Here is a 15179-nt window from a genome sequence, read left to right as displayed (position 1 = left end):
TTAACTCAGGTAATACAACGTACAATAATACAGCTGAGGGCCTACCGCGAACCACGTTCGACGTGTTGCCTCCCTGTCACACTTACGTACGAATTTACAAGTGCGACAAAGAGGCAACACGTCGAACGTTGTTCGTGGTAGGCCCTCTGGTACTCTAATCATACTCGTATTTAGTTATTTTCTTAGCATCCACAATTAGCACCCTTGTTGTACGTATCAATTAAAATTCGAAATGTTGAAGTGAGAATTGCTAGCTAGGGTAATTCACATGTAATTTTGTCTGTGCCTTAATATTAATTGGTATTTTTATACATAACAATAACAACAGTATAGAATATTAAATAAGTACTAACATTAATGTATAACCATACACTACAAAACCTTAAAACTCGCTTCGAATATATAATTTACGTTTTCATCGTCCATAATTATGCATGATATGGTAACATATGTAACAGTAACATTATATGACTGCAACTTTCTTCGACATAAACTTTATTATGCATAATAATGCATAATGAAATGATTTTTTCTACTCCCGTACTTTTATTTGTATTTTAAAGGGCACACCCTTTAAACCCCTATCTTACAGTTGTCCAGACAAGTCTTTGGTCTATTCCCCAAAAAAGTATTTATGCATATACACTAGGGTGGAGCGTCGTTGTATGGGAAAAAATAAAAATTTGATTATCAATGTGGAACCGGTACAAAAAGTTGCAGTTTGTCATGTAGATTATAGTGATTATATCAAGTTTCAAAATAAACACTACTTTTAGCCCTCTACCCAGCCGCTCAAGAAATTAATAAAGGTTTTTCATCAATTATTTAAATATACTATTTCACTAATATGTATACATTTTATTGAAATTATATAATACTTAATAAGCGTATAATAAGTTATTACCAAAAATTTTGTGCATTTTTCAATATTTATGAAATACTAAAATTTCAAACTTTCATATTAAACAGCAATTTCATGCAAAACAAGGAAAATGCTACAGTGTAAAAAAAATATATGAGTTATTTTTTTTAGACGTTCTTGTGCCAAAGTAACGGTGTTATTGATTACGAAAAGTATCATTTTACTGCAAAAAATGGGTTACTTATATGTTTAAATGAGCGTCAAATTTTGCCCTTCGGCGTCGCTTACGCCCTTTTTGGGTCATGTTCACACGTATGTTAGGCATATATTTACTTTTACTAGTAGTATTTTTATTATCTTATCACGTTCAAAATAGTTTTCACAGTTCTGTAATAAGTTGTGAACTCCAATTTGTGCATAATATCCGGGTTAAAGGGCCTTTTCCATAAAACCTCTATTTTCGTGGTTTTACCGAGTCATCTATCTATATATATAAATGCAAGTGTCCTGACTGACTGACTGACTGACTGACTGACTGATTCATCAACGCAGAGCCGAAACTACAAAAGCTAGAAAGTTGAAATTTGCACACTAGATTGAATTTATAAAGTGTACAAGAGATAAGAAGCGATTTTGAAAAATTCAACCCCTAAGGGGGTTAAAAAGGGGATGAAAGGTTGTATGGGGTGCAAGTTTTATTTTAAGCTAGGAATTTGAAACTTTGTAAAAATGTACTATATTAAAAAACAAGAAAACTAATTTCTGCGTTTTCGAAAATTCATCCCCCAAGGTGGTGAAAAAGGGGTTGAAAGTTTGTATGGAGATCAAATATTTTTGTGAGTGTTGGACTTGAAACTTTGTATATGGGGATATTATTATAAGACGGAAAAAGTAATTTCAGCGTTTTTGAAAATTCATCCCCTAACAGGGTTAAAAAGGGGTTGAAAGTTTGAATCAATTACAAATGCTTTGAAACTTCTTAGAAATGCATAATAGCCGATGACAAAAAAAAGTAATTGAGACGTTTTAGGTAATTCAACCCCTAAGGGGGTAAAAAAGGGGATGAAACTTTGTCCTGGGGTGCAAATTTTATTTTAAGCTAGGACCTTGAAACTTCGTAAAAAGGTATTAAATTAAAAAACAAGAAAACTAATTTCAGCGTTTTTAAAAATTCATCCCCCAAGGTGGTAAAAAAGGGGTTGAAAATGTGTACGGAGATCAAATATTTTTGAGAGTGCGGGGTGCGGGACTTGAATCTTTGTATTTGGGGATATTATTAAAATACAGGAAAAGTAATTTCAGCGTTTTGTAAAATTCATCCCCTAACAGGGTTAAACAGGGGTTGAAAGTTTGAATCCATTACAAATGCTTTGAAACTTAGAAAGGCATAATAGCCGATTACAAAAAAAAGTAATTGCAACGTTTTTGGAAATTCAACCCCTAAGGGGGTTAAAAAGGGGATGAAAGTTCGTCATAGGGTGCAAATTTTATTTTAAGCTAGGAACTTGAAACTTTGCAAAAAGGTATTAAATTAAGATACAAGAAAACAAATTTCAGCGTTTTTAAAAATTCATCCCCCAAGGTGGTAAAACATGGGGTTGAAAAATTGTACGGATATCAAATATTTTTGAGAGTGCGGGACTAGAATCTTTGTATTTGGGGATATTATTAAAATACAGGAAAAGTAATTTCAGCGTTTTGTAAAATTCATCCCCTAACAGGGTTAAAAAGGGGTTGAAAATGTGTATGGAGCTCAAATTTTATTTTAAGCGAGGAACTTGAAACTTCGTAAAAATATATGTTATTAAAATACAAGAAAACTAATTTCAGCGTTTTTGAATATTCATCCCCTAAAGTGGTGAAAAAGGGGTTGAAAGTTTGTATGGATATCAAACATTTTTTCGAACGCGGGACTTGAATCTTTGTATTTCGGGATATTATTAAAATACAGGAAAAGTAATTTCAGCGTTTTGTAAAATTCATCCCCTAACAGGGTTAAACAGGGGTTGAAAGTTTGAATCCATTACAAATGCTTTGAAACTTTTTAGAAAGGCATAATAGCCGATTACAAAAAAAGCAATTGCAACGTTTTTGGAAATTCAACCCCTAAGGGGGTTAAAAAGGGGATGAAAGTTCGTCTTAGGGTGCAAATTTTATTTAAAGCTAGGAACTTGAAACTTCGTAAATAGGTAGTTAGGCAGTAGGTTTTATTAAAAAGAGGACATGAAAATCTTCTAAGGGGGTTTATTTAGAGGGATTACATCGAGGACAATTTTATTCACTTAGGGGCTTGAAACTTCGTAGGTTGTGAAAGAAAAGTCTCATGCGTTGTATAATATTAATAATTAAGAAATGATTAACCGTCCTACCGCAATCTCTTGCTGCATAATGTTCTAAGCTAATGTAGAATATATAACCACCAATATACAAATCCACGCGTACGAAGTCGCGGGCAACAGCTAGTAAAAATATACGTTATAAACAAAAATAAGTATAGGAATCGAGTATATCTGTAACAAAAAGATGTTATTTAATGAATAAAACTTGTTATAAAAAAAACAAGCCTAAATGAAATTTATTAAAAATATACATATATTGCTATATATAATCGAATAGTAGAGGGCTAAAAGTATATACCAATATTTTTTTTATTATTTTTCCCTTAAATAATAAAAAATTAGACATCCTTTTAGAGGGGTTCCATTGCTATATTCAAGAATTTTGGATTTCGCTCCACCCTAATATACACGCAGTATCTATTTGGCACTTTTACGATACTTCGTGTAATCATCACTTAAAAAATATTGTACTTATGAAATACATTGTTGTGGCGTCTTTATTAACAATTTTCGGCTTCGTCTCAAATTGTTACTCACGCCACTCGCTTTTTTTGACCTCTCTTGAACAACGGTTGCATAAAATAATATATTTTGTCCATAACTACGTAATAAAAGTGTTACATAATATTGGATTAGAGAGACATATTAATTTGGTCTAGGTTATGCATACGTATGGATGAATTTGATATTTAAAATAAGATTATTTAAAATGGATTTCAGTTCGTTATACATTGCGTCATGATGATACACAAACGCATGTAATAGTCTGAACGTAGTACCGTTGAAAGTAGTTTTTTGACCTCGCCTCCCGAATGTGTTCAGGTCTTTGTTATTTTCGACCTTTTCTCACCTTTTTCTGCCAAAGGAGGTCAATCGTCGCATTTCGTACAGTAAGCACTAATTAAAATTGAACGAGAAACGTACCATATTGATGACAATCTGAACTATAATATTAAGGATATGGTTATGCGTCTGGCATTTATTAGTTTAAAGAGTCCCACTGATTACCAGCCACAGGCCGATATCGTCCGGCGGACTGTTAATCAGTGGGCCCCTTTAGTTTGCCCATGACGACTCGCATGAGATTCGGTCTTTGACATTTCCCTCTAATCGTGCAACATCCGTCGTGGATGTCAAAAATAAAGTAGTTTATGTCAGTGTTGAGCATAGGCTCAATTTTACGGTGATCGCGCGTTGCTAAATTAAGGTGTTTAAGGTAGGACCTACCGCAAAAATCGAATATCGAAATTTCGTTATCTGCCTCTCTATTGCTCTAGATTACAAAAGTCAAATTTTCGCCTTAGGCATACATTATTGGGAGGTGGCCTTTGCCCAGCAGTGGGACACGACAGGCTCCAAATAATAATATATACCTAATAATTGACGTTAGGATCGAAACCAGACTTCGAAAATTACGAACTTGATTGGGATGCATATTGGCATACCTAATGCACTTTTGAGGGAATCTTTGCTGGCCAAGTAACAAGAAATACAGTCATGTACACCACTGAGTACCTATCTAATAGGTATAACTATTAATTTACATAATAAATAAGTAATAAATGACGGGCGAAAGTGCTTAATGTACCTATTATAAAGCTATTAGTTAATATTTCCTGGTAGTAATGAAACCATAGACTATCTACCAGACACGATAATATTATGAAGCGTTTACAGAGACTCGCAAACCTCGGCGACACAATTAAAATTAGGTTGGCAATAATGTTTTCATACAATATTTTTAAAGTGGTGATTACACGAAGTATCGTAAAAGTGCCAAAAAGATACTGCGTGTATGCACAAATACTTTTTTGGGGAATAGACTAAAGACTTGTCTTGACAACTATAAGATTGGGGTTTAAAGGTGTGTGCACGACCCTTTAAATGACAAATAAAAGTACGGGAGTGAGAAAAAATAATTTACGTCACCCTAGGCCGGTAAGTGGGATTTTCTCCCCGCTACGCGAGGAGAAAATTTCACTTTCTGGCCAAGGCAAGACGTAAAACTTTAGACAAACCACGGGCGGTAATTCGTAAAGCCCCAGATCGCATATTTATGGCCCTCACCTTCGGCTCAGGCGACAAACACCTGCGATATGGAGTATTCACGAATTTACCTACCTAGGTATGTTATGTGTTATAAAGATTTATGTTATGGACAAATGTGGAAAGACAAAAACCCATATTATTCCACCTAATGCATGGGGAAATGATCTGCGACTTAAACAATAGAAAAACCGCAAGCTTGATGCAACACTGATAACTGCAACGTTAACTTAAACAACCCATTAAAATCACAATATCTTATCATGATGAGGAGGTATAATTATAACTGTTGCTGCTTTTTAGGGTTCCTAAAAAAACGATAAATCTGTGCTCTCCGTCCGCCTGTCGCGCTGTCACTGTCAGCTACCTATCACAGATCATGAAGTTATTGAAGAAAAATTAGGAATAGCCTTATTTTTCATTATGTGTGATAGTCAGTTGAAATGTTGACAGGGTTTATTACCACTATAGCAAATAACAAATTTATAAACAGGGCTGACATTTTTATATCCTTACAAAATTTCTTGGGCAACAACAAGAAATAGACGGAATCACTACAACTCTCGTTAAAAACATACATAGTTGTATAAAGTATCAGTTATGCTGCAATACAGGTTGTTGACAAATAACCCGATAACGTAACAAGTTGATATAAGGAAGCTACGCGGAATGGGAAATGCATAATATTAGATGTTTTATGATGGATTGTCGCTTATTGAAGCCTAGGGGTATACGTAGATGCACACCGCGTAGATACGTGCGATGAGTTATATAGACTGTTATTGTAGGTAGTATAAGTGTAACACTTATCTTTGGCGATTGCGCGGTCATTTTCTAGTAGAAGGTGACCGTGCTTTGTGACTAAAACTATAGTTTATATTTAGGTGTATTAAATGTTTACTCACTAAATATTCATAATACAAACCGGCTAAACGGTAGATAGATAGATATGTTTGTAGACTATATGACATAATAAGATAATAAGCTTTTAGCAAGTAATAATAGGTCTTTTAAAGTAACTACATATGTAGTAGCTTCGGAAACAAAAAACTTTAATGCTAAATAACGTACATGTAATACATATCAAGCGCAACTATTTCTATTGTCTATATTTATTTTACTTCGTAAGTTTGTGGATACATACTTTTAACATAATAATGTCGAGTTATAGCAGGTGTATAGGCACGCACTATTAACTAAACTGACGTGTCTATTTATTTAATGTAGACTAGTTAAACAAGAAACTTGGTAAAGTTATATGCGTGGTTACGCTCCCTAAGTGTCTGTAACCGCAAATTACTAAACATCAGTCAGCACCAACTAGTGACGCCCAAATTGAGCACAAACATATTATATCGACGGAAATATTGCCATTTTATTTTGAAAGTAGGTACTTACTTAATGTTGGGCTCGGCTCAGTACATACATTCAAGATTTTACGACCAACGTATTAGAACAGTTTAGTAAGCTACTTGTTATGGCTCCTCTACACGATGGGCCAACGCCGGCCACTCCAAGGGACGCAGCCATGCGGTAGAATGAGATAGCAATATTGGTCTAAGAGCTAGCCACGTAAATAGGTATGCAATTTATAGAGCAACGAAATCCCTCTAGTTAGTATGCCATACTATCATTATTAATTAATCCGGGCGCCTGGCAGCTGTCTAGCGGTGGGTGTGGGAGTGGATGGGCAACAAAGTGGTTGTAAAATCAATTGAAGGTGTGCAATTTATAGAGCTCTGTGGTTGGTGTCATATAATAGCTAATTATGTATTTAATTCAAATATAACAATGCCAGGCGTTTTATTTGGGGGAAAAGTAGTGCCAGGTGATAAAAATCGATAAAAATACACAATTACTTGTACTCACAGGAAGTACTCACAATTGCTTTACGCATAGATTGTGAGTCAGGTGCAATTTGCTCGTGATCTTCCTACAGGCGCACAAGTAATTGTGTATTTTTATCGATTTTTATCACCTGGCACTACTTTTCCCCCAAATAAAACGCCTGGCATTGTTATATTTGAATTAAATACATAATTAGCTATTATATCACACCAAACACAGAGCTCTATAAATTGCACACCTTCAATTGATTTTACAACCACTTTGTTGCCCATCCACTCCCACACCCACCGCTAGACAGCTGCCAGGCGCCCGGATTAATTAATAATGATAGTATGGCATACTAACTAGAGGGAATTCGTTGCTCTATAAATTGCATACCTATTGCCGTGGCTAGCTCTCCGGCTATATCACTTGCTCCCTCTAACGCATAATTGCGTCCCTTGGAGTGACCGGCGTTGGCCCATCGTGTAGAGGAGCCATTAAACTAGTTAGTAACAGTGCTTACCTATACTTATTTATAGAGTGCAGTTGCCTTTCTATTTAAGTTTGTTTACAATTTCAAGCTTTTTTACATCCGAACACGCCCAGTCGGCTTATCACGCCAGGCTACTCAGAACGTTAATTGTGTCTACTATAAAAAGCAGGGCTGTTAAACTAGGAGCCGCATCATAAAGAACTTTTTCAATGCCCGCTTGACGGTATCAGTTTTTCACATTGCAGCCACTAACCCCATTCAGACTTAAACCTAACGTAACATACTGGTTTACCAATGATATTACGATAACACTTTCGCAGTGTAGATTCTATCTATACGTATACATTATATGCTATGCTAGCTTAAAGTCAAGGTAAATTGGAAGTTTAATTATTTTTTATAAAACTCAAACTTCTAACCGATCTACTTGCGAAATATACTAATGGATATCCGTATCGTACATATATTTCTAGTCTTAGCACAGGAACGCCGCGACAGTATCTCGCCCGCGAGATAGACTACCAGGCTTTTTTTAACTAGGTACTTACATATTAATTAATTAAGAGCCAACAGGAGCTGAGATTTAAATATTTTAGGTAAATATACCCGTCTCACTAACGGAAGCGGCTCCTAAAACTAGTGCGATAAGGACAAGGCGAAAAATCCTGCGTATAAAAATCTCAAAAATCGAGTTTTCGTACTCGACTGTTTCCTCCTCCAAAACTTAACCAATCGTAATCAAATTTGGAAATCTAAATGATTATGACATTATCTGTGTCGGACCGTTTTGCTTTTTTGGCTAATTGATATAAGTTTTGAATAGCGCGCCTCTCATTGCGGCATAGTCAATTAGGCTATTTTGGCCATTTTTGAAGGGCTCTAGCGCCTTAAAAAACAAAAATATCAAAAAAAGCAAAACGGTCCGACACAGATATTGACAATATTAATCTGTGTTGAAAAAATCATTGCTCTAGCTTCAAAACCCACGGAGGAAACCGTCGAGTACGTTTGTATGGAGAAATTACCACTCCTGTTGGCTCTTAAAGAGATACGGATAGTCGAGCTCGCGGCGCTCCCGCGCTAAGCCTACTGTCCTACAGTATTAAGTGTCGTGTTGTCTCCAGGAATGTTTAAAATCAACCACAAGAAAATATATCCGTAAAACACTTAAATCTGACAGCTCGTTAAAATGTCAATACAAAAAAAAAAAAAAAACATCGTTGATTTTAATGATTTTATGAAGATAGATTCATTTATCTCTCCTGGTCTTGACTTGTTCTTTGAATCGAAATATGTGTATTACCTAAGACCTTTTCTGATTCACAGCGTGTATAATAATTAAATATCATACTTTTACAATACCACATAGCACGAATTCCAATTAGGCCATTGTTCTCAAAGATGCAGCAAACGACCAACTCCCATTGTAATTCAAAACACATACCTAGCTACTAATACGAATCCAAATCCATGTCAATTAAGAAGAAAAATGGCTCATGTTGTCCCAATGCTAAATACAAAGCATGAGAACTCGTATTGCTAGAGTAATAAAGTAAAGATTAGACTAGTTACAGCCTGGTATGGAGATGGTAATCCGAATATCTCGATCCTTTCTCACGACAAAGGACTCGTGAAATAGATTCAAAGCAAACTAAACCCTAAAATAAAGATGGTAAATTATGTAATGCATTGGTATATTCTTAGAATTAGGTCAGTTTTGCAAGCGGTCAGGCAGATTTGTGAGTTGTGACGGATTTGTTGTCCAGTCTAAGTTACTCTTGATGGGTTTTGGATTGCTATACGTTATTTTGTCTTGACCAATATCTGTAAATCTTTAAGTACGTACTTGACCGAAATGTTTGGTTAGATACATCAGTAAATACCACCACCATAACTGTAAAGTCTAGACTACCATTAAGTACAAATGTATTTCGTTAACATGTACGTCATGTAACATTGCTAGAGAAGAGACATTAGGACTATATAATTCGCCAGAACCAACCTTGGATGAACTTCCACTTTTAGAACCTCATCTCCCACTTGTAGATTTTCCGGTATTCTGACAAATTTCAGATACTCGCCTACGGGGTAGAAATTGCAACCTGAAACAATTAAGGTTATTTTATAATTCATTGGATAAACATTGCAGTTTGTCATTAAGTTTCAAATTGTATTTCCTTTTGACTGATTAATCTCATAATCCTCTTTCTAAACACATTCTAATATATCAATAGAGATTCTCCCATACCTACAATAACCAAATGCCCTGATATGTCTAGCGACGTTAGAATAGGCCATTGAAAGCGTTGTGTGAAAATATTTCGCAAGTATTTGGACCCGTTCGAATTGTGTTAGGATGGGAATAGCCCCATTGTCTTGTTGATACTATTGTCATTTAGCCACTGATTTACTTATTTGGCCTTGTAGTTATCCCGATCTTCTTATATGGACAATTCCTATTGGGGTTACGATAGAATTATTACGTTTTAAAGATTTAAAGATTTTTATTGAACATAAGAAAATAAATTTACATAACTATTTGATCGTAGACAGCTGCAGTAGTGTGAACTGTGTCGCAGCTATTTACGCCCACCTCGGGACACGGGTTTTTATGTTCTATATCTAGCAGATACATAAGTATACAAGTTTAGTAAACTTAAATTTACTTATAATTATATTAGTTTTAATTTAGTTTAAACACAATATTAAACATGCGATAAGGTAAGGTTATGATAATTGTTACAGAGCGCATTTACATTATGAAATGATTCCAATCTATAAATATTTATTATTATTAGATACTTATTGTTGGACATAATCAGGTGTGATCATTCAAATAGTAATTCGGTCTCATGATAATTGAGATTTTGTAAAAAGTTTACAGTTTAGATTTTGTAAAAAGTTAAAACGTTACCTCTTAACTTACACAAATAATAGTATTTTATGCAACCGTTGTTTAAGAGAGGTCTATAAAGGCGAGTGGCGTGAGTAACAATTTGAAGCGAAGCCGAAAATTGTTAATAACTACGCCACGAGTATTTTTTTGACTTAGTTAAACAACGTTGCATACAATACTTTTTCTACGACCAAGCACTTACTTTGAAATAAAATTGTAAATTTAACAAATATTTTTAATTCAAGAAGTAGCAAAAATGGAGGGAACGGGCGGGAAAAGAATGAATGAATGAATTAAATAAAAAATAAAACATGTCGTCTAATATGGTTCACTTATTTGTCAGAGATGACACTTAAAATAAGGTTGGCAACACTGTATTTCATTCAATATTTTAAGTGGTCATTACACGAAGTATTGTAAAACCGCCAAAAAGATTCTGCGTGTATGCACAAATTCTTTTTTGGGGAATAGACTAAAGACTTGTCTTGACAACTATAAGGTAGGGTTTTAAAGGTGTGTGCACGACCCTTTAAATTACGAATAAAAGTACGGGAGTAGAAAAAAGTATTTTAATCGATATCTTCCAAGTCTATCAGCGAGTCCGAGGATTCGGTCATAATCGTATACCAATGATGTTCTCGAACAAACGTATGAAATATTAATATTATCAGTGTTGTTCGTTGAAGAAAAGCATCGAAAACCAGAAAAAATCAAACAGTGGGTAGAAAGGGCATTTAATGTACTTGCTTTCGTAAAAACTAGTGCCTCAGACAATATTTGGGATTAGCTTGCCGGATAAGGATGCTTACGGAAATTGTGCTAAGATGAGGGGCAGACTAATGGATATTTTAATTACTATTTAAATATGATTTTAAATTTGTGATGCAATGTTAAAGTTCGTGATCAGTTACTCTTCAGTGTCCAAACTTAGCGAGCTTAAAACAAATACCTATTGCAGTTCCCGCAGTTCACTAAATTTGCATAGGTTTGCAGACCCATATCCAAGGCTGAGATTTTAGTACCTTTCAGAACTAGAGACCAAGTTTGCGCAAGTTAACGGTCACCGTCAACAGAGATTCCGCGACAAATCTGGTGACGACACCGGTTATGGCGAATTTCCCATCGGCATCGGGTTTCCCAACCCTTTTTTAAAACCTAATGGCTTTATTACCAATTCAGCTTTGGGATGTGCAATCATTGTTTGCATTAGCAGTTTGTTTTTTCACTATTTAACGCCGAGCTGTTGCAAGTGACTCGCTTTCGGAGTTTTGTTTTTCAATTTATCTTTTTTTTTTCCTCAGAAGTTAAAGGTATGGCAGTAAAACTATCGTAATTGGCTTTAAGATAATCACAGGCGTCCCCGGTAAATACATTTAAAATCACCCTGACTTTTCTTCCTTCGATTGAAACGAATTGAATATTCCAATTATTATGCACAACATAAAATTATGCTTAGTAACACAACCACACCAAGCCAACAACTCGTATTTTTTAACTTCAAGGATTTTATAACCTCTTTGGTGATAGCAAACTAACTAGAGCGGTATCGTAGCTACATTATAGCAACAGAGAATTGATTGTAATTTGACATCCAAAAGAGATGGCGCTGTACTGTCACTGAATTGTCAAACGTCAACTTTTGACAATCAGAGTTACCGCAAAATGTATGGAGCTGTACAGCGCCATCTCGTTTTCCTGTCAAATTCGAAGCATGAAATTGTCTTAGATTTTACGTATCTTACTCAATCAATCAATCTCTGATTATAATAAATAATAAAAAAATAAAAAAGCCTTTAATTCCACACAACAATACTTAAAAAAATATATAGTTAACATACCTAATTATTGATATTCTAATTAAAAAAAACTTAATTACTATATATGACTATGATTGGTGGACCTCTTTGCGAGTAAAGGCCTCCCCCAGCCTCCGCCATTCTGAGCGGTCCTGCGCTACCTCTTGCCATTTGTGCGGTATGGTGTCGGTGACGTCATCGACCCATCTTGTGGTTGGTCTGCCAGATTTTCTTTTCCCTTGTGGCCCTTTCCATACACACACTATGTCACACGTTTGGTCCATTTTTGGTCGCTCATCCTAGCTATATATGTCCTGCCCATTGCCATTTCATTTTCAGACAGTATTCTAATGCGTCTATGACTCTCGTTCTCTCTCTTATTTTTGTGTTCCTCACTCTGTCTAGTCTTTTTAAGTTTAGTATGCTTCTTTCTTGGGCTCTTTGGCAAGTTTGAATCTTGTGTCTTATGTCTTTGGTGTAGGTCCAAGTCTGACAGCCGTAGGTCAAGCACGTCAACAAACTAGAGTCTAGAACTTTTTTCTTTAGACTTATTGGAAGATTGTCTTCGTATTTAAATACGGAAAATAAATTAGTATAATGTAGAAAATAAGAAAATATTGTGATAAATGGAAGCATCATATTGTAATTAAAGTGGACAAGTGTTATTATAAGTTTTCATGTAACATAAGAAGCAAAATATTGACGACAAAAAACAAGGCAACTGTCAACGAATGTAACGTTTAAAATTTAAACTTGCACCGCATTTGCCTGTATTTCTACGAGGATATTTACAGATGAGTATTGTTTTCATAATTTATAAGCCCAGTTGTAGTTTATTTATCCAGAATTACTAGTTGCCATACTTCCTTTTGTGCTACCTGTTACATGTTTTGAGGAGCACTTTGTGTGTAATATGACAGGATTTTAACATATCAAAATATCATAATTCCTTATTAAGTCACCTTAAAAACAATTAAATCTTACCCTGTGGTGATCAGTTAACTTGTACGACAGTGAATAATAAAGTTTATTGTATGAAATCTTACATAGAAAATCACGTCAGTGGATTCATGTTTACATTATTCTAGTCACTATATTCTGTTAAAAGCATTGCAATTCATTCATTTCTCTGGCTCAGATATCTTACATTATGAATATGTTTACAGCAAAAACTACTAAAATGACTACACGCAGAGATGTCCTGGTGGCCAAAGTGCAACAACTACAGAAAGACCTCAAAGAAGCCAATGAGTTGAATAAAAAACTCCTTCAAGAACAGGAAGAGAGTGAACAGCAATTTGAGAGTGTTGTTCGAACAAATACTACTCTCAAAACTCAGCTTGCAAATCAGGATGTCGAATTTGAAGACATGCAAGGGCAGCGGGATGAACTTCAGGTTGCCGTTGACCGATTCCAGCAATGCCAGGAGATACACGAGCAGGCATTGCAACGCATTCAGGACCTGGAACAGCAGCTGGAGGAGTCGGAAGCAAAAAATACATGCAAGTATTGCGCAGGCCAGTCCGGACCTCCCGACAACAATTTAAGTATTTTTGCTGAACTTAATAGTTTTGAAGTAGATTTAGTTAATGACAGCACATCAATGTTAGGAACTGTAGGTTCGACAAGTTCTGTGCCGATAGAGGGCAGGAGTGATTATAATAAAATTACACTGAACGGATCCAAGAAAATTAAAAATTATTTAAAACTAAGTAGATTCATAAAGAGATCAAAACTTTTACTAAAACGCCACAAGTCAGTATTCAAGGCACTGCAATCTAAATGTAATAGTGTCGCCTTATGTGATGAACTTCTACGCTGTCAATATCAACTAGACCAGACAGTAGAAGAATTGAATTACCGCTCCGATGAATTAAGAAAATTAGAATCGAAGTTAAAAGATCTCAATAATAGAGACGAGCTATCAAGTAAAGCATTACAGGAATACATAGCCTTTATGAATAATGTTCTAGAACCGGGCAGCGGCTACCCTCTGCGCATGGACTCGCCGCGGCCCCCGCCACGCCCCGCCGCGCCGGAGTCGCCCGCGCTGCGCGCCGTCCTGGCCGCGCCGGGCTCGCCCGCGCTGCGCGCCCTGTTCGCGTCGCGCGCCTCCCTCGCGCCCGAGCCGCGCCGCGACCCCGAGCCTGCCCCCAGCCTCGCGGACCCGGCGCCTCGGCCCCCACCATCGCCGTCGAGCCTCGTCGAGCTAGCTCCATCGCGGCCGGGCCTCGGCGAGCCGACTCCCTCGCTGCCGGGCTTCGTCGAGCCGGCTCCGTCGCCGCCGAGCCTTGTCAAGCTGGCTCTGTCGCTGCTGACCTTTGTCGAGCCCGCTCCGACGTCGCCGCCCTTCGTCGAGCCTGCACCATCGCCGCCTCGCCTCCCCTCGCCGGCACCGTCGCCGCCTCGCCTCGCCGCGCCGGCAGCCCCGCCGCCGCGCCCCGCGCCCGCCCCCGCGCGCACCGCCCCCGCGCGCACCGCCCTGTACTCGGACTACTGACGCCGGTGCGGTACTTCTAAAACACATCTTTGACGCTTGGGAAAAAGCTCAAGATGCTGTTGGAATTTTCTGTGATCTATCAAAGGCATTTGATTGCGTTGATCACGAGAATTTAAGAAGAAAATTATGCCGCTATGGGATAAAAGCTACTGCCCTTGATCTTGTTTCTTCGTACCTTTCGGATAGAACTCAGCGAGTAGTTATCAATGGAGCTCAATCGGCGGGGTCTCCAGTAGCTCTTGGAGTGCCTCAAGGTTCCATTCTTGGTCCCTTTCTGTTTTTGGTATACATTAATGATCTACCAAAACTAGTGCAAGATAGACATGATATAGTGTTATTTGCAGATGACACGTCTCTTATATTTAAAGTAGACAGGAAGGAAAACAGCTTCGATAACATTAACGATGCACTTTCCAC

The 15179-nt window shown here is 36.9% G+C and overlaps 1 protein-coding gene and 1 long non-coding RNA gene across 7 annotated transcripts in view; both read right to left on the bottom strand.

The window, feature by feature from the left end:
• Nucleotides 1-15179, bottom strand: part of LOC134658811 (uncharacterized) — a 258840-nt gene that overhangs the window by 99814 nt on the left and 143847 nt on the right. The window lies entirely within an intron of this gene.
• The window catches only part of LOC134657774 (cadherin-89D), a 91907-nt gene that overhangs the window by 31666 nt on the left and 45062 nt on the right, over nucleotides 1-15179 (bottom strand). For all 6 annotated transcript variants that reach the window (XM_063513373.1, XM_063513365.1, XM_063513336.1 and 3 more), the window contains exon 3: nucleotides 9573-9672. In XM_063513373.1, the coding sequence (XP_063369443.1) occupies nucleotides 9573-9672 (100 nt within the window). The remainder of the gene's footprint in view (nucleotides 1-9572; nucleotides 9673-15179) is intronic.

The sequence above is a fragment of the Cydia amplana genome, chromosome 2, assembly GCF_948474715.1.
Source record: "Cydia amplana chromosome 2, ilCydAmpl1.1, whole genome shotgun sequence".
Classification (NCBI taxonomy): domain Eukaryota; kingdom Metazoa; phylum Arthropoda; class Insecta; order Lepidoptera; family Tortricidae; genus Cydia; species Cydia amplana.
This window is presented reverse-complemented; position numbering and strand designations above follow the sequence as displayed.